General features: G+C 39.3%; 2 protein-coding genes across 6 annotated transcripts in view; one reads left to right on the plus strand and one right to left on the minus strand.

The window, feature by feature from the left end:
• Positions 1-12,817, plus strand: part of LRRN1 (leucine rich repeat neuronal 1) — a 37,157-nt gene extending 24,340 nt beyond the window's left edge. Inside the window, exon 2 of the mRNA XM_060022928.1 lies at positions 9,489-12,817. Coding sequence (XP_059878911.1) covers positions 9,761-11,911 — 2,151 coding nt within the window. The 5' untranslated portion in view covers positions 9,489-9,760 and the 3' untranslated portion in view covers positions 11,912-12,817. The remainder of the gene's footprint in view (positions 1-9,488) is intronic.
• Positions 1-22,314, minus strand: part of CRBN (cereblon) — a 959,169-nt gene that overhangs the window by 596,245 nt on the left and 340,610 nt on the right. For 3 of the 5 annotated variants that reach the window (XM_060022929.1, XM_060022932.1, XM_060022933.1), the window contains one exon: positions 1,642-1,756. The exons of the other annotated variants lie outside the window; for them this stretch is intronic. The gene's annotated coding sequence lies outside the window, so the exon portion shown is untranslated. The remainder of the gene's footprint in view (positions 1-1,641; positions 1,757-22,314) is intronic. 5 annotated transcript variants of the gene reach the window in all.

Here is a 22,314-nt window from a genome sequence, read left to right on the forward strand (position 1 = left end):
CACAGCACTCTTCCTAAATTGAATGTTTTCCTATGCGTCTAATAAATGGTAACCGATTAATGGAGTGCTAGAGGCCAACATCCTTCAGAGAGTTTTGGACCCTGCCCATTTAGACCCTGCCAGAATATGAATTTCAACTAATCCCAGACCAAGTGAAGCAGTGTAGGGTTCTGTAAAGGACCCTGTTTTTGGAGAGTAGGAATGCAGTCCAGCTTGGCCTCCAAATATGTGATCTCACCTCTCTGAGGTGTCCTCTGTGAAATGAGAGGTTTTTTTAGATGTACCAGGTGATCTCTAAGGCCTTATCCAATTTTCACAGTTTGTGTTCCTCATTTCAAAGGGAGGCTAGCCTGCTAGCCTTTGATCAGTTGAAGCCAAATCAGAATCTGAAGTTGATGTTCTTCCCCAGGGCTCTTCCACAAGCACCTTCCTGATCATGCCAAGCCAGCTACTTGGATTTGGATTCACGCCAGGTGGCTCTGGGCTTTTGGCTCTCGTGTTTCTTTTGCCTTTTTAAAATTTTCTTTTGTACTTCTTCAGTTCATGCAGTCCTAGCCTGCCCTGTTTACCATTCCTGGCCAACCCTCCTACAATGGCTAATGTGCTGCCATGCCCAGCTCCTCTCAGGAGCCTGATGAATTGTGGCTCCAGCTTATACCCTCAGCTTGGAGGCCAGCTGCGCCTTTGAGCTTTTCCCAGAGGTGTTGGCTGATGCTGCACCTGCGGTGTGATGGATTTGCCCCAGCCCAAAAGAGGAAGGAAAATGAGGGGGAATCAAAGGATCACTTGTGTCCATCCTCTGCTTTACACACTAGTGCATTTGTACCGCCTAAGTGTGCCAGAGAATTTTTGAGTCTTTGTTAATTAAGAATAACAAATACAAGAAGAAAATGAAATTAGGGAAAGGACAACCAAATTTTTCTCTGGGAACCAGAAAAACCAACACAGAATTTTAAAATGGTCAGAGCAGGAAATGCTGAATCGGGGATCAAGACATTTGTGTTTTATTTTGTTCCTCTGCCAATTAACTGGGTCATCCTGGATCACCTAGGGTATCTCTAAGGTTCTGCCTGCCTTTAAAAGTAGGTCTTCCAAAAGAAAAGGAGTGTAAGATGAATTTTTGTAAATGTAATGGTTTTTTAAAAAGCACTAAACAGGTTTTCTTCAGAGCAAAGAGTCACACCGTAATATACTGTTTCTAATTATAGGTTTTCACATATGGAGTATTTGCCAATAATATTTGAAAATTGATATCTAATTATCAGATCCTCCCATTAGCTCAGCATTATTGGTGATAATGGTTATTTATGGTGATATTTAAATAATTCAGATGTGTCAGACTGGCCACATGCCATAAAAAGCCTCAAAAAGTAGATTTTTTTTTTTAGCTTGTACAGTTATAAACATCCATGGATGCCTCTTGGAGTGCATGCACTCTCCAGCTTTTTACACGACCACTACTTCCTTCTGTGTTCTACTCAGCTGACTTGACCTACCTGGCTCCTGAAGGCACTGCAGTTCGAGATCAAACACCATGCCTCTACAACAATTTAAGAACCAAAAAAGGGAAACAAAGGAAAGAAAGGGGGAAAAGAAGAGAAGGAGGTAAGAAGAAGAAGGGAAGGCAGGAGGAAGGATTACCTCTCTGAATGGTTCGAAGTATAGTTTTCATGACATGGGAGAATGGGCTAAGATGACTTCCCGAGGTTCATGTTGGTCTAGGAAGCTGTGACTGTCCCTCCTCTCAACCCACTTACTGTAAGACAAATAAAATAGGACACAAAGTCACTGGACTTGCTCACGGTCACCTAGAAAGTTTGTGGTGAAGCCAAAAGTAAGAATCCTTTCCCTGGCGTCCTCATCCTGTTGCTCGGCCCACTCACACACTGCTGCACTGTTTGCTGATGAATAATGTGGGCTCTCAGGAACAGTTCCTTATGCAAAAGAGCCTCAGCAAGCTCCGTTATGTCCTTGCGAGGGGATGCACTTCACTGTTTTCTTCATGCATTATGGAGATGACTATAGCTTCTCCTCCCATACGCACCCTCCATCTGTGGTCACTAACACACACTACAGGGTGCTTCACTTTGGATAATGTGTGAACAAGGAACTTAATTTTGGAAAATGGAGAAAAAAATCTAAAAGAAAGGGTCAGGGGCCAAACAAAAGTCCAAGAAACTAGTGTCTTTAAAAATAGTCCATGCAGGCTTCCCTGGTGGCACAGTGGTTGAGAGTCCGCCTGCCGACGCAGGGGACACGGGTTCGTGCCCTGGTCCGGGAAGATCCCACATGCCGCAGAGCGGCTGGGCCCGTGAGCCATGGCCGCTGAGCCTGCGCGTCCGGAGCCTGTGCTCCGCAACGGGAGAGGCCACAACAGTGAGAGGCCCGCGTACGGCAAAAAAAAAAAAAAAAAAAAAGTCCATGCAGATTCAGCATTCAGAATGCATTTGCAAGACCTTCTTTCCTGCTCAAGGGAAATAAAATATACCCTCCATAAAGAAATCTCTGTAATCTCTCTCTCTCTCTCTGGCTCTACCTACACTAGTCATCTACACTGTTAGAAGGTCTCCACCTACACTAGTCATCTACATTGTTAGGTCTCTGGCCAGGCCCTTTTCAGGACTTGCAGTTGCTAATACCACAAAGGGCACCCTCTACTGATTTCCACTACCCTGTCATCCTCAGTGCCCATAAAGAGACTCAGATTCAATATGAGACATCAAAACTGTAAACAATAATAGCTAACATCTGTTGAGTACTTGCTATGTGCCAGGCCCTCGACCAAAAGCTCTGTGTTTAACATCTCATTCTACTTCTCTTAACCACCCTTGGCAAAGAAGGTTTCATTATATCCATTTTCTAAAACAAGGGAAATAGAAAGCTTCAATAACTTGCCCAAGTTCACAGAGCTGAATTTGAAACCAGGTATGTCTCTCCAGAAGCCACACTCTTAACTCTATGCTAAATTCCTGTTTCAAAAAGCTTAACAACCTTGTGAGTCTAACAATCAGCCACTTGTACCTGCAGTAGAAGTCAAGGTGGCCTTCAGACCCGGGGGGATTCCCTTTGGGGGGTCAATCCATCAAGGGAAGTCTGGCTGTACCTTAGCCCCCCATGCAAGCCCCCACCCACATCAGGAGGGTGGCTACAGGGAGAATTTGTATTGAGACAATCATTGTTTATAACCAGAGGAAAGCTTACTGGAACAAAAATCCCATTTCTCCATTATTCAAGCCATTCCCAAAAGAAGACATGCAAATCTGAATGTGGCATTAGCCCTGGATTTTTGGGGACTGACAGAGCTAAAAGACTGATTTTTCTGAACATTATGTACATGGTGTACATATGTACATATGTACATGAATTTGGCCACCAAAGAAACTTTGCATAAAAGCACATGTCCTATGAAGGCATTTTCTTCATATTTTAGGAGATCAAACTTTTAGTTCCTCATTGCTGTGACTAATAATGTCTCTGAGATGATGCTAGTTTCCATGTGGGGAGTTTGTGTTTCATAATATGCTTGCCTGCATCAGGTTTTAATTTAGCCCAAGTGTAATATTTGGTCTCTGAATTTCTAACACTATTAATTCCAATAATACTGATTGAAAATATAATGGAAATGGTAAACAATAATAGTTTAGAAATAATTAGAAAAAATTATTTTTTTAAATAAAAAAAGATATAAATTTTAAAAAAGTACCTGTTATGCCCAAGAGTCTTAAAGAGATTTGCCTATTCCTTACCTCCCAAAAGCCCTGCAGGGTGAGAATGAAATTTAATGGCAAACTTGATGAGGTTCCAGAGATTCAGACAAGGATTTGAGGACTCAGTCTGTGCTGGACTCTTCCCCAGATTCTGGGCTGAATACTTTCACATAGAGTATTTTATTTAGTGTTCATAGTTTTCATATATGAAGTATGTATAATTAGCCTTAATTTAAGCCATAGAAACTGAGACACAATGAATGTATGTAGCTCATACAAGGTAACACTTCTAGTGAGTAAGTGAAGAAGTTGGACTCTGAGTCCAGATCGCTTGATTCCCCCAGGACAGAGTTCTTCCTATAAGTTGAGCGCTATTTGGATTTAGTATACCTAGAATTCACATAACCGTCATGTTACTGTGATTGCTTATTTCTTTCGCTCAACTCCCTAAGAACTTAATGAATGAGGATCCTAGCCCAAATTCCTATCAACTATTGTGATTTTGTTAAACTAACATCCCATCTGACATGATTCTATGGGAGAAATGGGGGTCAGTGCCAACTTCACGGATGGTGATGACCATGCAGTCCATTTCCTATGGAATTTTATATTCAGAGCAGAGTGTTCCAAACATATATTGTTAGAAAAAGAAGCATCAAATTCAATTATATAGTTGTTTGTGGGCCTCTTTGAAAGGCATCCCTTGCCAATTCTGGGCCTTTAAAGCCACGGTTTGTTATTTAAGGGATTGTTCCTTTAAACTGCCAGAATTGTTTGTGGAAGACATTTTCTTCTCACATTTGACCAACTTAGTTCAGTCAGCCCTAGAACAAAGCAATTTTACTTTTAAAAAGATCTGTGCCAGCCATTTTTTATTTGTTGCAGAATTTAAGATCTTAATTTGTATGTGGGTGATAAAAGTTGGCCTGTATTATAATTAATTTACTTCATTATAATGAAAAGCCCTAACATTAAATCTACCATCTTCCATTTTTAAGTGTATAGTTAAGTAGTGTTGAAATATATTCACATTGTTGTACAACAGATCTCTCAAACTTTTTCATCTTGCAAAACTGATACTCTACCCATTAAAATCTAATCCTCTCTTTTCTCTCCCTACAGTCCTTAGCAACCACCTCTCTACTTTCTCTTTCTATGATTTTGACTATTTAAAATAATTCATATGAGTGGAATCATACAGTATTTTGTCTTTTTGTGACCGGCTTATTTCATCTAGTGTAATGTCCTCAGGGTTCATCCATATTGTAGATATCACAGGGTTTCCTTCTTTTTTAAAGCTGCATAATATCCCACTTTATATATATGCCATGTTTTCTTTTTCCATTCACCCATCAGTGGACATCTGGGTTGCTTCCACCTCTTGCCATTGTGAATGATACTGCAGTTTACATTGGTATGCACATATTCCTTTGAGATCCTGCTTTGAATTCTTTTGAATACATACCCAGAAGTGGGATTGTTGGATCATATGGTAATTCTGTTTCTAATTTTTTGAGGAACCCTCCATACAGTTTTCCATAATGGCTGCACCATTTTACATTCCAACCCGTAGTGCACAAGAGTTTTAATTTCTTCACATCCTCACCAAAAGTTTGTTATTTTCTGTTCTTTTGACAGTAGCTATCCTCTTGGGGCCCAACTTCATTCTTTTGCAGTGGATATCTAACACCACTTGTTGAACACACTATCCTTTCCTCATTGTGTAGTCTTGGCACACTTGTCAAAGATCATCTAATCATATACGGAAGAGTTTATTTCTGGGCTCTCTGTTCCATTGGTCTATATGTCTATCTCTGGTTATTATTACTTGTAGTATGTTTTCTTGGGTTTTTTTAAAGATTTTTTTGACGTGGACCATTTTTAAAGTCTTTATTGAATTTGTTATAATATTGTTTCTGTCCCATGTTTTGGTTTTTTGGCCATGAGGCACATCCCATGAGGGATCTTAGCTCCCCCACCAGGCATCAAACCCGTACCCACTGCATTGGAAGGTGAAGTCTCAACCACTGGACCACCAGGGAAGTCCCACTTGTAGTATGTTTTGAAATCAGGAAGTGTGAGGCCTCCATCTGTGTTCTTTGTTTTCAAGACTGTTTTGGTTATTTAGGGTTCCTTGAGATTCTATATGCATCTTAAGATCTGTTTCTATTTCTGCAAATATTGCCATTGAGATTTTGATAGGGATTGAATTGAATCTGTAGATTATTTGGGGTAGATAGACATTTTAACAATATTAAGTCTTCTAATCCATGAACATGGAATGTCTTTCTATTTATTTGTATCTTCTTTTATTTCTTTTAGCAATGTTTTGTAGCTTTCAGTGTACAGGTCTTTCACCTCCTTGGTTGAATTTATTCCTAGGTGTTTTATCCTTCTTGATGCTATTGTAGGTGGGATTCTTTCCTTAATTTCATTTTTAGATGGTTCATTGTTAATGTACTGAAACACAATTGATTTTGTGTTCTGAAACTTTCCTTAAATTGTTCATTAGTTTTAACAGTTTGGAGGTTTTTTTTGCATGGCATCTTTAGGGCTTTCTACATACAAGGTCATATCATCTGCAAACAGGGACAGTTTTACATCTTCCTTTCCAATTTGGATGTCTTTTATTTCTTTCCCTTATCTAACTGCTCTGGCTAGGAGTTCTAACATTAAGTTCAATAGGAGAGGCTAGAGTAGCAATCCTTGCATTGTTCCTGATTTTAGAGGAAAAACTTAACACTCTTTCACCACTGAGTCTGATTTTGACTGTGGGCTTTTCATATAGGGCTTTTATTATGTTGAGGCACTTTTCTTTTATTCTTAGTTTGTTGAGTGTTTTTATCATGAAAGGGTCCTGAATTTTGTCAAATGCTTTTTCTGCATCAACTGAGATGATCATGTGGGTTTTGTCATTCGTTCTGTTAATATGGTGTCTTACAATGGTTGATTTTCATATATTGAATCATCTTTACATTCGAGGTATGAATCCAACTTAGTCGTGGTGTATAATCATTTCAAAGTGTCATTGAATTCAGTTTGCTAGTATTTTGTTCAGGAATTTTGCACCAATATTCATCAGGTATTGGTCTGTAGTTTTCTTCTCTTGTTGCGATAATGGATTTACTTTTAAACACTGTTAGTGAATAGGTCCTGAGATATAACCTAAGTTTTAAACGTATAAAATGGTATAGGGGCTCTGAAGCTTTGTTCTATATATAATTTCATGTTCAAAAGTAAGTCTGGGAAAAAATGCTAAAGAGAATTTACAATGTTATACAAATAGAAACATCTTAAACACCTCCTTTTGTGTTAAGGAAGTTTCATTCTCTACTCCCAAAGGAGCCAAATGCAGGTTTGAGAAAGGAAAATGTCTTCCCTCTGTGTTTGATATGACAGCTGACATTCTGAGCTTGTGAGGTTTGTTTGTGTGTTTAAAGAGGCGTGTATGTGTGTCAAAGAGAATTTTGAATATTTCAATGTAATAACCTCAAGTCATATAACTTAAACTAAAATGGAGGCATCACTCATGACAATATTCAAAGTATAGCCCCATAAAAGGTATTTTTTCATGGTAACAAATTGCTTTGGGAGTCTCACATAACTTACTAATACATATTTTACTTCCTGCTGTTTTCTTCAATTCAGTCAAAACAGAAAAATTAGTTGAAATTCCATCTCAGTTACGAAAGGTAGATTTTATTCTCCTCGTTTTCTATTTTGAATTACAATTAAGGAATAACCTGTGGCAGAAATGTTCTTAACTGAACATTTATTGTGACTACTGTCCCTGTTTTAGGATTACTCTATATGGAAACAAAAGAGTGGAATAAACTTGTGGAGTTAATAATATTTGGAAAATGCTATTCTCTGAGGTATGTTTTTATTTTATGGAATTTCTTGATAAAAGTTAAAATCAGATAGTGTTAAATACTGAAAAGTTTTGCATGTCCATGATATATGGTAAACTATCCAGATCAGGGGAGAGGAGAATGTCAGTGTGTTTCTCCCCACAGAGAATAGCAAGGATCCAGCATTATGCAACACATGCACTTCCTTCTCCCACTTCTGATTTGCCAGATCTGGACTGGATGGTTTTCTAAACTCCATCTTGTTAGCTGGCAACTTGGTTTGTGTATTTTGTAAAACAAACCAAAAAATGTAGAATTTTTCATTCTTTCTACTAAACTATAACAAATACAGAACTTTAGGACTGGCTGTTTGTAGTATTATACTTCTTGGTCCATCACAAGGATAACTGTGTTTTGCAAAGTATGAAGGTAGTAATAGTAGCAAATATGAATTGAGAGCCTGCTGTGTGTTGAACACTAGGGCTTCAAATATGTTATATGCTCTATTTTATTGAATCCTTACAGTAATCTTATGAAGATAAAGAAAACACTAGTCACTTAAGTTCCTTCAGTACTGAAAGCTGAAGTGCATTATAACAAGACAAGTGTAAGGAAATATATATCTCTACTTTCCATATCTTAGCAAGTGACTAGAGTAGTCTTGGGAAAGCAAGACAGACACTGGATCCATAATGGCTTTTTACACCTGATTGGAATCCAGAAAACTAGCAGCATTAGCTACTATATGATGTTTACAAGCAGGTGAGCAGTACATATTTGACCTCAGAAGACCTTATCAAAGTCAACAGATGATAGCTAAATAAAATCAAATATCTCCAGCTTTCCTTCTTTTACTTATCCTCCAATAACCACTACATAGCTAAAATTAACTAGATGAGCGATATAAGAAGATGATAATAAATACAATTAACCTTCATGAGAATTTAATATCTGCCGGGCACTACACAAAGAGCTTTACATAGATTCCTTTAATTCTCTCAGTAGTCCGGTAAGAGAGATACTTTTATGACCAACCCTATTTGATGGTTGAAGGAGCTGAGGCTTTAAAAGGTTAAATAACATACTCATGGTGTATATCCATGACTATTAAGTGGCCATGACATTCCCATGAGATTGATGAAATCATGCATGTGAGATTATATACATATATACATGTATAAGTGTATTTGTATTTTTAATGAAGACCAGTAGTGTGGTGGAATAGAGTCCTTTTACAATTTTATTCAGTCAAGATCAGATGTGGCTATGAGAATACAAGAAAAACTGGTATTTTTCTTTTGTAGTTCTGTTAGATTAATTTTTTGCATAAGAATAATTAAGCTAGATCAGGTTTGGCTGAATATTTCTACAGAAGGTACCATTTGGAAAAGAAAGAATTCCTAAAAACAAATGAAGTATTAATTAAAATATAAATAACTAAAAATGAACTTTGAATCTTTAATAAACTGGCTTTCATGTTTTGCTTTCATGAGGAATTACCTTTTGATTTTTTTGGAGCCATGAATATACGTAGTTTCTAAGTCACCTTTGTTTTTAAAGAAATGACATCTGTGGGCTTTTCTAAGTGTTTCTATTATGTGTGTGTGTGTGTGTGTGTGTGTGTGTGTGTGTGTGTGTGTGTGCGTGTGTGTGTGTGTGTGTGTGAATGGGTGTGTATGTGCAATGTGTGTTTAATGTTTTTACCCAGTAATACAAGTGGACCCAATTTAATTGTAAATGTGAAGGAACACTAAAACTACTAAGTGTAATAATATATGAAAAGTATTCTACAGTTTAAAAGCTTTAGTTTCTTTGAACATTGTTATTAGATTTATAAGTGATTATGCCTTTTTAGTAGACAAAAGAAAAGCTATAATGTATTAGAAAGTATATGGAATAAACATAATATTTGTCCTAATCTAATTTTCAGGCACATCTCCAGACTGTGATTTGGCTGAAATAACTTATGCCACAGAGCTGTGCGCATGCCTGGAATTGAGAGACACAGGTAAAAGACTCCAAACTGTTTCCTGCCTTTCAAAAACTCCAGGAAACCATCCCCTCAGACTCTGGAATTCTGCACATCTCAACAGAGACCTTGCTTGAATGTTTACATTTTCTGCTTGCTGTCCTTCATACCGCTATACAGTGTTCACCTTTTGTTAACAATTATCAGGAGTCGAGCTTGCTCAGCAAGCCAGCATGGCTAGGATGAGCTTTGCTTTAGCAGTTTGCCGAATGGTGCTGAGCTTGCTGATGACTTCATTAACTGGGTCTTCCCTACAAAATAGCGAGTGTCCACAACTTTGTGTATGTGAAATTAGGCCCTGGTTTACCCCGCAGTCAACATACAGAGAAGCCACCACCGTTGATTGCAATGATCTCCGCTTAACGAGGATTCCCAGCAACCTTTCTAGTGACACTCAAGTGCTTCTCCTACAGAGCAATAACATCGCAAAGACCGTGGATGAGCTTCAGCAGCTCTTCAACCTGACTGAGCTAGATTTCTCCCAAAACAACTTTACAAATATTAAGGAGGTAGGGCTGGCAAACCTGACCCAGCTCACTACTCTGCATTTGGAGGAAAATCAGATTACGGAAATGAATGATTTTTGTCTGCAAGATCTCAGCAACCTTCAAGAACTCTACATCAACCATAACCAGATTAGCACTATTTCTGCTAATGCTTTTTCAGGCTTAAAAAATCTTTTAAGGCTCCACCTAAACTCCAACAGACTGAAAGTGATAGATAGCCGCTGGTTTGATTCAACACCCAACCTGGAAATTCTCATGATTGGGGAAAACCCTGTGATTGGAATTCTGGATATGAACTTCAAACCCCTCTCAAATTTGAGAAGCTTAGTTTTGGCAGGAATGTATCTCACAGATATTCCTGGAAATGCCTTGGTGGGCTTGGATAGCCTAGAGAGCCTGTCGTTTTATGATAACAAACTGGTCAAAGTCCCTCAACTTGCCCTGCAAAAAGTTCCAAATTTGAAATTCTTAGACCTCAACAAAAACCCCATCCACAAAATCCAGGAAGGGGACTTCAAAAATATGCTCCGGTTAAAAGAACTGGGAATCAACAATATGGGGGAACTTGTCTCTGTGGACCGCTATGCCCTGGATAACTTGCCTGAACTCACAAAGTTAGAAGCCACCAATAACCCCAAATTATCTTACATCCACCGCTTGGCTTTTCGAAGTGTCCCTGCCCTAGAAAGCTTGATGTTGAACAACAATGCCTTGAATGCCGTTTACCAGAAGACAGTAGAATCCCTTCCTAATCTGCGTGAGATCAGTATCCACAGCAATCCCCTGAGGTGTGACTGTGTTATCCACTGGATTAATTCCAACAAGACAAGCATCCGCTTCATGGAGCCCTTATCCATGTTCTGTGCCATGCCGCCTGAATATAGAGGGCAGCAGGTGAAGGAAGTTTTAATTCAGGATTCAGGTGAACAGTGCCTCCCAATGATATCTCATGACACATTCCCAAATCATTTAAACATGGATACTGGCACAACAGTTCTCCTAGACTGTCGGGCCATGGCCGAGCCAGAACCTGAAATTTACTGGGTCACTCCCCTTGGAAATAAGATAACTGTGGAAACGCTTTCAGATAAATACAAACTAAGTAGTGAAGGTACATTGGAAATATCTAACATACAAACTGAAGAGTCAGGAAGATACACCTGTGTTGCCCAGAATGTTGAAGGGGCAGACACTCGAGTGGTGACAATTAAGGTTAATGGAACCCTTCTGGATGGTACCCAGGTGCTGAAAATATATGTCAAGCAGACAGAATCTCATTCCATTTTAGTGTCCTGGAAAGTTAATTCCAATGTCATGACGTCAAACTTAAAATGGTCATCTGCCACCATGAAGATTGACAATCCCCACATAACATATACTGCCAGGGTCCCGGTAGATGTTCACGAATACAACCTAACACACCTGCAGCCTTCCACAGATTATGAAGTGTGTCTCACAGTGTCCAATATTCATCAGCAGACTCAAAAGTCATGTGTTAATGTCACAACCAAAAATGCTGCCTTCGCGTTGGACATTTCTGATCAAGAAACCAGTACAGCTCTTGCTGCAGTTATGGGGTCCATGTTTGCCGTCATTAGCCTTGCATCCATTGCTGTGTACATTGCCAAAAGATTTAAGAGGAAAAACTACCACCATTCATTAAAAAAGTATATGCAAAAAACCTCTTCAATCCCACTAAATGAGCTGTACCCACCACTCATTAACCTCTGGGAAGGTGACAGCGAGAAAGACAAAGATGGTACTGCAGACACCAAGCCAACCCAAGTTGACACCTCCAGAAGCTATTACATGTGGTAACTCAGTGGATATTTTGCTTCTGGTAGTAAGGAGCACAAAGACGTTTTTGCTTTATTCTGCAAAAGTAACAAGTTGAAGACTTTTGTATTTTTGACTTTGCTAGTTTGTGGCAGAGTGGAGAGGATGGGTGGATATTTCAAATTTTTTTAGTATAGCGTATCGCAAGGGTTTGACACAGCTGGCAGCGTCTCTAGGCTTCCAGTTTGTGTTTGGTTTTTATTCTCATCATTATTATGATTTTGTTTTATTTGTTGTGCTAAACTCAATAATGCTGTTCTGACTAAATGCTAAATAAAATGATTAATGACAGGTTGGGGTTCCCCTGTGCTTTTACCAGTAGCATGACCCCTTCTTCTGAAGCCATGAGCAGACAGTACCATGTCCTCCAAAAAGCTAACACACAGTTGTGAAGCAGCATTGAACTTTTTGTAGCAATTTGGTCTACAGACTTGTAACTGGAGAAGCTAAGGCTAGACTTGTTACCTTTGTTGAATGATGTTAGTTGACTGTACTGTAATGTTGTATCAACTGAATTGAATGTTTGCTTTTGAACAACGACTTTTTTTTTTGTAATAGTTAAAAGGCTTAGAACAAGCTAACAGGCAATAGAAATATGTATATCAGATTTTTTAATGTAACTAACTACATGTTAATTGTTACCTTATTCTTTTTATCTTTAGTAGACACTTTTAAAAGACAATAATTTTGTTGTGTTTAACTCACCAACATGTGGTGTATAATGAAGACAGAACTATATAATAAATTAGTTTTGTTCTGATTTTTTTAGAACACTTGCAATAATGTATCATTTATAGTTCTTTCTAGTTGCAGTGGTGATATTTTTCACATTCCCCAAAACAACCACCAAAATAAATTACCTATATAGCATGTTGCTTTTTAAAACTAGGCCCTAAAAAGTTTTGAATTCTTTTTCTAAGGGAAGAAATAAATATTTTAATGAAGATATTTTACTGAATAGGATTTCTATATTTTAAATATTACTGACCAGACCTAATGGAAGGAAAAGTTCATTTGAAGAAAAAAGGTATATTACTGTATCCCACGTATAGCTAAACATGGTAAAAGAGATATATACATTGGATATGTCACATTCCTTTTCTGTAAGGGTCTTGTTAAAATTTGATTTTTTTTTTTAGTAGTATCATATTCCCCATCAAAGTCTAAATCATGCTGCTATGTAATATTCCAAAATGTATTACATGTTATTCCTCTTTTAACAGCTGTCATTACGCCTAGATCCATATTAGTCCACATATCAGTGGGGGGATATCTGCTCAGACAAGTAAATGATTAATAGAAAACAGAACAACTTCTCTACAGTTGGCATTTTTCATCCAAATAATATACAGAAACAGTTTTGCAGAATTAAGTGTTTCACGGGTAATGTGTGTGAAATTTACAACAGAAGGAGCTAGATTTAGGTAGGATCCCAGTTCCACAAAGTCGGGGAGGGGGAAGATTTAAAGGTATAGGTGGAGGAAAAAGGACCCACTTGAAAATGCAGGTTGATAAAGCAGAGAAACTTTTTTAAAAGGCTGCTCTAGATGGCACCTGCTTCCACGGACATGCTATCACACCAGGAACGATGACATTGTAAAAAGGGACTGAGAGCAAGCAGGTGCCAGCTGAGCAAAGGCAAGGAAAAGGGAGAAAGAAAGCGCAGGCAAGGAAGGATGAAGGATTTCTTTCTTGGTAAAATTCCTTGTTTCATGAATCACTTAGGAAAAAAATCGTCACCTTCCTTCCCATTTCTAAGGTGGAAAAAAGAACTTCAAATGCTGAAGCAAGTAAGCTGCACAGGAAAACAATGAGTGTCTGAACCAGGAGCATCTTTGTCCACAGCCTACATTTGTTGGCAGAAAAACCTAGGCCCAGGGAGGAACTGTTAACTTGCCCCGGTCAGACTCCTGCCCATTGAGAACTCTGCCCTCCCTCTATTGCTCTGGGTCCAGCAGCCTTCTAGGTTGCTGTGCAGAGCTTATCTTTTTCAGTTCTCAACAACTGTTGGTGCCCTTGCTCCAAAAATGCACTATATCCTCAAGGTCTCATTTCTTCAGGACATATTTTAGCACAAGGGCAGAGCAGAGGGTCAGGAAAACTTCTGCATTGTGGGTATTGCCAAGTACATGTGGGAAACATCAAGAATTAGATGCCTTGGATGCAGCCTTGGGCAGGGGTCAGGGTGGGGGTGGGGGTTCCTGTTGGGGATTCTTGTCTTCAAATATCTACAGAGAGTAGTGGACTATCGAAGAAAAACAGTGAAAGGGGAATGACACCGAAGCATTAGGCCCAGAGCAGGGAGCCCAGAGCAGGGAGGAGGCATTGTTTATCCCATAAAGCAATGATTTGAACCTGGCACATAATCAACACTCAAATATTAGTGGAATAAATGAAAACAAAAAACAACCACCATTTCTCTATTCTGGATATATAGCAGTCACCAGGAAATCCAAGTGTTTTTTTGCCAACTACCTTTTCCCAGGCCACTTTGGGGGGAAAAATATCCCTTTTATTCCTCCTCCAATAAAATATTTGAGCTTCTTTTTCCTTGTCCGTGCTACTTGGTTTGGTTTTCAGTTGATAGAAAGCAAAATGGCATAGCACTTTTTTTTCCCTAGCCAAGTATTTCCTCATTTGTACTTAATTTAATTTGATAAGTTCGACAGCCAGTAAAATTAGACATCAAACTAGGTCCTGATTGGTAATGGAGGTTATGTCACCTTTACCAATGAAGTGACTATTATAGGTCACTTTCTAATTTCATATTTTCCCTTTTGCTTCGGGCTGCCCTCAGGGCATATAATGTATCTCTAACCTGATTTTACAAGGTTATTTCTGGATCAGCTTCTTAAAACAGGCATTCCCAAATTTGCCTGTTTAATTAATGAGAACCTGAACTGATGCCATGAATATAAAAACAAATGCAATGTTTGATTATCAAATTTTCTAATTTGGCTGTGTGATTGACAAAAAGGAGTCATCTCCATTCTTTCACAAACAAACAATACTGAAGTCCATTATTCTCTCTCATGTGGTTTTCTATTTATTCATTCCTTTATTTGCCAAGGACACCACAATCAGTCCTTTACTTGGTGTTTGCTTCCTCTCTCTGTCTTCATCTTCCAGGGCATTTTCTTTTCTTCATTACTGGAAAAAAACATTACACACCCCTAACACTTTGCTGGGAAAACCATGCTGTCTGCCTTTCTATTCACTGATAGGGGGATTTTAACTATTTCTGATGCATTCTAACTACAACCGAAAATGCTTTCTTCACCTCAGTTCTTTCACTCTCACCCTGCTTGCAAATAGAGTTTTTTTTATTATTCATAAGGGATTACTTGGAGGAAAAATGTTTCTTAGAAGATGAATTTGAGAGTCATCATCCATCCAGAGCTCTGGAATGACTTTGGCATAGAATCCCTGCAGGACTTGATCTAATCTGGCGTGGGCGTGATTCCTCAGTCCTCCCCCCCTCCCCGCTTTGCAGTAATACTAGCACCAGCTCCTTCTCTCTGTACTCCAAGTCAGGAACTTAGCGTATATGGTAAGAATAAGGAGATGGCAAGGGGACTCATTATTTTTGTACCTGCTGGTTCAGCATTGCCCAGCACACCTTAACAGAACTAAATGGGTTTCTTGTATTGTAGAACTCCTCAGAGACTTGATGGTACTGATATAAATTACATAGCATTTCCCACAGCTGTTTGACCATTAGTATATTTCAGGCTACTATTCTGTACTACAGATCCTGAGAAACTGAGGATTTAATTTAATCTCCAAAACAGTCCTGATAAATTGGCTATTATTCTTCGCAATTTACAGAAAAGACGACCAAGGCCCATAGGAGTAATCATTTGGTGACACCGTACATTTCTGTAAGTGGGTGATCATGATGGGGCCCGTCACTTCCAGTTTCCTCTCCATCCATCCAGCACCCTTCTAAGGTGGAGGTGGGAGTATTTATAGAAGGTGAGAGGCTGGAGGTCACAGAGCACCTGGGGAAAGCAGAGTAAGTACATACAGGAGAACCCATGGGAGATAACACTGAAAACTTTCTCTATGTCTTAATGTTCTTCTCTCTTCCCCTTTAAAGATTTATGTGCTGGGAAGTTCTAAACTACCCATCAAAACTGTGTTCACATCAGGCTAAATTTTAATTCTAACCTTCAGTTCTCCTATACTCTCCTCTCTGTTACCTGCTCAGAAAATTTGAAAGATTTTGTGGAGGAAATGCCAAGCTCATTCTTTCCTTAGCAGTAAATCATGGAAGGCGTATGTAAAATTAGTAACAAACTCAATGTTTAGCTCCAAAGCTTAAAGGGGGAAATGTGAAATTCATATAACTGGGCAGTTGCAATGGTGTATATGACATACCTGGAAACAAATGGCTTTTGTACAATCACCAAGTTTGTGGAGTTGGTGGGATATTTTTATTCAGGGTTCTCTCTGTTCCCCAGAAAAAAATTCTATCCAGAGGCCGTAAGACATTAAAAGGATGCCTTTCTTTTTTTTAAAATAAATGTGATAGCCCTCCTGACATACTCCAATTTTGTCAGTTACATTCTACTTAATATGAAGCAAAACCAGTTTCACTCACTTCATGAAAGTAGCTCTGGGTGCACAGTGGGTCAGACCATGCAGTCCTCTCCTTTCCACCTTGCCTCCCTCCCTCTCTCCCATAAGATTAAACTGACAAGGTAAATTTCAGCCTGGGCCCTGACAAAATGGTCATGAATTCCTAATGGGGGGCTGCCCTGAATTACGTAGCATTTTAATGGGAATTGGGTATATTAGTAAGACAGTCTGCACCGCAGCCTGTCTTACTAACATAAACGAGACAGGGTGGTCCTGGAGGGAAGAAAAACAAATTTACAGTGGTGACTTATGAAAGAAAAAGGAGGGAGAAACATTCTTTGTGTACATAGCCCTCTGCTAGGAACTTCACATAGATCATTTACATTTAATCCTTTTAATTGACCCGCCTCCCCCAGGGAGTGGGTACAGGGCAGGTACCATTGTCCCTCCATTAGAGAGGAGAAAAATGAATACTCAGCCTCAGAGATGCAAGCAATTTACCTGAAATCACACAGCTTGTAAAACGCAGAACTTAAACTTGAGGTCTATATGCATAAAACTTATTGTTTTTCCATTATAAAATGGTCTGCAGGCTAAATCTGGACCAGGAGTGTAGAACACAGAGCCCAAAAGCCAATTTGGCACTTGAGATAGAAGGAAAAATGGAGCAAAGAGAGGCACTGCCCAGAAGTGAGAACTCAGAGTACAGGGGTCTAATTTAAGACCCAAACCTGAGATCAATATACGGAAATAATACTAAGTCAGAGAGAGGAAAAAGTAAAGGACTATTTGTGATAACAAATACATGCAAGCAAATGGAAGACACTGAAGCTGAAGAAGAAAAAAACAGTTTAAAAAAAGGAGGAGGGTAGTCTGGGTAGGGGTGGAACTCAGAGTATGGTTATTTCTATGAAATAGGTATATCATTTTTTTACATGGAGAAACTGAGCCTCAGTTCATCAGTCCTAATTCGAAGTCAAATCTTGAAGCCAAGATTTCAACCCTGGCTGTCAGACTCTAAGGCCCAAGACTAACCACTAAACTGTTCTGTAGCTAAAAGGCACCCAGAGGACTGGGCTGGCCATCTCATTTGCTTGATTGATTTAGTTCTTCCCCGAGAGCAGCAAGAAAAAGGGTAGGTTTCATGACCTTGTAAGGATCTTGCAAGGACCTTCCTACAAAAGGTGTATAAACCTGGGATTAATGCCACAGGCTTTGGTGGGGAGAAAAATTCTGCCTCAGTCTTTTTCTTTTGTAACCATTAAGGTCAGCCTCACATTTTAATCATTTCTCTGATCTGTTTTACACCACATCACCCAGAGCAAAGACTTGTTCTGGTTCTCAGTGTAATCTAATCTTAACTTTCCTGTAAATCATTCCAGCGGACCAGTGTGTGTGTATGGGAGGAGGGTGGAGGTGGAGGAGGTTTTCAGGAGGATAAACTCCCTGGGGTACCTTTAAGTGAAGAGTTTTTATGCCATATCTTTGTGATCTCAATAGCCCTTCATTTTAAAATATATTGCTTTCTATCTTATAAGAAGCAAATTGGTTTAAATACCTCCTACTCTACTGATAAAACTATGAAAAAAAGGCCACTATGAATATTAACTAAAAATGTATGCTCCTGTATTACTTTTCCTCTTGTTAGAATATCACACATAACAATGCTCTATTTCACCAAATTTTATTCTAATTGGCTTTGGTGTACCCCTGCCATCATAAGATAGTTCATATCTGCCATTCATTTTTAAATGTTATTTTTTTCTTCGATTATGACACTAATATATGTTCACTATAGACAATCTGGAGAAAAATAGTAAGAAAAAATAGTGTTTATCAAAATAACCAAGTGAGATTTTGGTGTACTTTCTTCTAGCCTTTTTTCCCTCTGTGTGTATATTTATATATGTATATATACAATAATTATAAAATATACATATTTATGAATATAGAATTAGAACCCTGATATATATGATTTTGTATACTGGTTTTTTTTTCTTCATGCAAAAAATAAGCATCTTCTCATATTATTTATTAAATTCTCTTGGAAAGCCTGTTGTTAAAGTCTGTATAATCATATGGGTATCCAGTGATTGAAAAATTCCTTCCTTTGGGGGTACTTTTCTTCTACTACATCAAGCACTAGGGGCATAAAAATAAGCATCCCATGCCCATGCTCTCCAGCGCACAGTCACAAAGAAAGATGAACATCCACATAAGTGATCACCCAGGATAAGAGCTGTCACCAAGAGGATGAAATCGTGGCATGAAAGCACAGGAAAAAGAACCCTGGTCAACTGGGGAGCTCAAACTTCAAATCTTACTACCTAAGCTCAGAATTAAAAGATGAGGTGAGGGACTTCCCTGGTGGCGCAGTGGTTAAGAATGCACCTGCCAAGGCAGGGAACACGGGTTTGAGCCCTGGTCCGGGAAGATCCCACATGCCGCGGAGCAACTAAGCCCGGGTGCCACAACTACTGAGCCTGCCCCCTAGAGCCCGCGAACCACAACTACTGAAGCCCGCATGCTTAGAGCCCGTGCTCCTCAACAAGAGAAGCCACCGCAATGTGAAGCCCGGGCACTGCAACTAAGAGTAGCCCCCTCTCGCCGCAACCAGAGAAAGACTGCACAGCAACGAAGACTCAACACAGCCAAAAATAAATAAATAACTTTATAAATTTATTTAAAAAAAAATGATGAGGTGAGCATTCAAGGAGCCAACATTCAGAGGGAGGGTGTTCTGGGTGAAAGAAGCAAGTCCCTGTGATCATAGAACTTCCGATGACATGGAAGAAGGCTTCTCAGAGGAGCTGGGGATTCTGGAGGCATTCTGGCCATGAGGAAAGGGCTACTAAAAATACAGAGTAACTAAATAGGAAGCTGAGGCAGGAGGAAAGTTTTTGTGCAGAGATGAGAAGGTGAGGCTGAGTAATACAAGGGGGCTATGGGCCCCAGAAGGAGCTTTGCTCCCAATTTAATTTCTTTCAGCCATTCCACATAATCCCTGGAGGAGTTCCTTCCTGGTGAGATAAGAGAAGCTTGCAAGAGCAACTTGATAAACCTCCCAAGCCCTGGGGCTTCAATGTGGGATCTCAACTGCAGAAATACAAAAAACCCAAGCATTAAACAAATGAGAGATTGCCCTAATTGCATATGCCTACCCATCAGTGGCCTGCAGTTAGTTCAGGTTTCCTTTGGGGACTGTGGTGTCAAGGAAATAGGAAGTGCGTGTTTGGAAAATGGAAACTGATTATGTGAGATCTTAAAGCACAAAAATTCTCTGTTCAACTTACTCCTTACCCACTAAACATAAATATTTCTGGTTCTCTTGTTTAGAAAAAAACCTGATTTTTTAACGTAAGAAACTAGGCCTTGGGCTGGGAATAGCAATAAAGAACAAGCCATACTTTGACACATCTACCTGCAGGCTCACACACTGCACCCCTCTTTGTTCCCCAAGTAAAAGAGGTCAAAAACACTGTAGTGTAACCTAATACAAAATACTTCTGAATCTAGAATCCATTCATATGGGATTTCCTTTGGATTCTTAATGTGATTAATTCCTGAGAATAGAAATTCATGACAGCAAGAAGAGTTTGGTAGAGAAGTTTCATTTTCCTAATTCTGCTCTTAATAAGTATATTAGTGGGACATAATATTTAGTAGTGTTTTTTTCATTGGGAGATTTTTCCAAGCCTATTTTCACATTCCCTCAACTCACCCTCTGAATTATTGGTCTTTCTCTGGAGAAAGATTCAAATAACCATTCTACAGATATCTTCATTCCAATCCGTTTTCCCCAGACAATGTAAGTTATAGTTATCTTCCCATTAGGTACATACATTGAGACAAGCAGTTTTGTAGACAGTGAAAAACACTGGGCAGTCCTAAAGTCAATAGCAGTTTGTTGAATGAGTGAATTCATTCACAATTTTGACTTCGGAGTGAAAAATACGTTTTTGCTAGGAGCAGATTCCTCTTCCTAGTTAGCTTTTGTTTTGGCTGGTAATAGATTTTTGGACTGCTGCAGGGAGCAAGATGGCATTTGGTTGATTTGGGGAACAGACTGCATTTCTTGTATTTTCTATTTTTCTTCTGTATTGAGGACTGGGAAACGTTGCCTTAACTTCAATCCAAGTTTCTGGATATCATGCAACGTAGGACATCTGCTTGAGCTGAGCCACTTTTGGTGACCCAGGATTGTTGCGATTTCCTGAACACACCACACAACAGCTTACAATGTCTGGGCATTATAGCTAGCAACTGTCAGTGGCTTTGGTAGCCTCGAGTACTCCCCATGCAGATGAGTACATATGCTATATAGTTCAGTGGAGTACACCTTCCCAATTCCCAAACTCTGGAAGCCTTAGTCAAAATAGCATAGCCACCTTTTCGTTTCTGTTTTTGTTTTTCCCACAAAGCCTTGTGCTTTGCAGATAAGCAGAAATTCATATACAATCTCCCTCAGGTTTCACAACTGCCAATAGGCAGGCTGGGGGAGAGTTTTGTTAAGAGTAATGCCACTAGGGGAGAAATGGAAAGAAAGCCATGCAATGCAATGACTGTAGAAATGCCAAACAATGGGGACAATGTAGACAGAAAACTGCTTAGGGGCAGAGTGCAGAGAGACAACCACCTCCCTAAAAGCTCTGTACCATGCAACCATGGTAGAAGCAGAGAAAGGACAAAGTTTGCTGGAAAAGAGCCTCTTAAATTGATCTTTTGTGAATCCGTCTCCTTTTCCCCCCTTTTTTCTCATTTTCTCTAAGCAAAGCACTCTGACATTTCTACAATCACTCCTAGCCCCTCTCTCACTTGGGTTTTCTCCTGGGGAGTGAAGAGAACTTCTAGTTGGACCTAGAAGAGTAGAGGCAGGGTCCTAGCCATTAAGTTATCTTTTAAATCGTGAGACGGGGAAAGATACCAACTTGGGCAAATCTCCCCATCCAGGAGAACCACGGTCTCCTGAATTTCAGAAACAGGCAAACTTAGGCTTCCCCCGCAAATTTTCCCACCTTGCGTCAAAAAGATAATTGTATCAGGCTTATTTCATTTAGTCTGTCAAGGACAAATAATCTGTGGTCATATAGTGTTCTGGTTATGAAAGTGCTGCTTTTAACTCCTACAATATAGGTGGGAAATTCCTTTCTGTTTTTAACCTCAACACCTTGCCCATATCAACTGCGCTGAGCAGAACCACAGGTAGCACCCCCGCCCCAAGACCAATTCTATTCTTGAAAAGAAGCATTTTTTTCAAAATATAGGGGACTTCATCTTTTTTTTCTACCATCTTGCGAAGGAAGATGACGACAGAAATAATCCATCATAATCTGTTCAAATAACAAAGCACTCTGTTTCCCATGCAATCACTTTTAACCTGGATCATGAGTGAAAATGGTAGCTATCACAGAGAAGAGACCTATGAATCTGAAAAGATTCAGCTCTCACCTATAGAATCCCCAAAACCAACCTAAATTCATGAGCCATAAAATATATCTGACATGTCACCAAATCCTCCCCAGGCTCAAAGTTCAAAGGGTCTTCGAACCTCACTATACACACACCTAAATTTCAAATTTAGGATGAAATGCGGTCTTCTGATGGAATGATACACATGGTAGCCATAGAGAGTTCCTTTCACTCCACACAGATCCTTTCCCTGAATAAATATTGAGCATCTACTGTGTGCTGGACATAATCACAGGGTAGTTGCATTTACCAGTTAAGGCCAAGCAGCATGCTAGGGAGGACTGACGTTACCTCAGAGATGCAGGGGAAAGGAAGAAACACGCTCCAGATCTCAG

This window comes from Delphinus delphis, chromosome 10 (assembly GCF_949987515.2).
Source record: "Delphinus delphis chromosome 10, mDelDel1.2, whole genome shotgun sequence".
Lineage (NCBI taxonomy): Eukaryota > Metazoa > Chordata > Mammalia > Artiodactyla > Delphinidae > Delphinus > Delphinus delphis.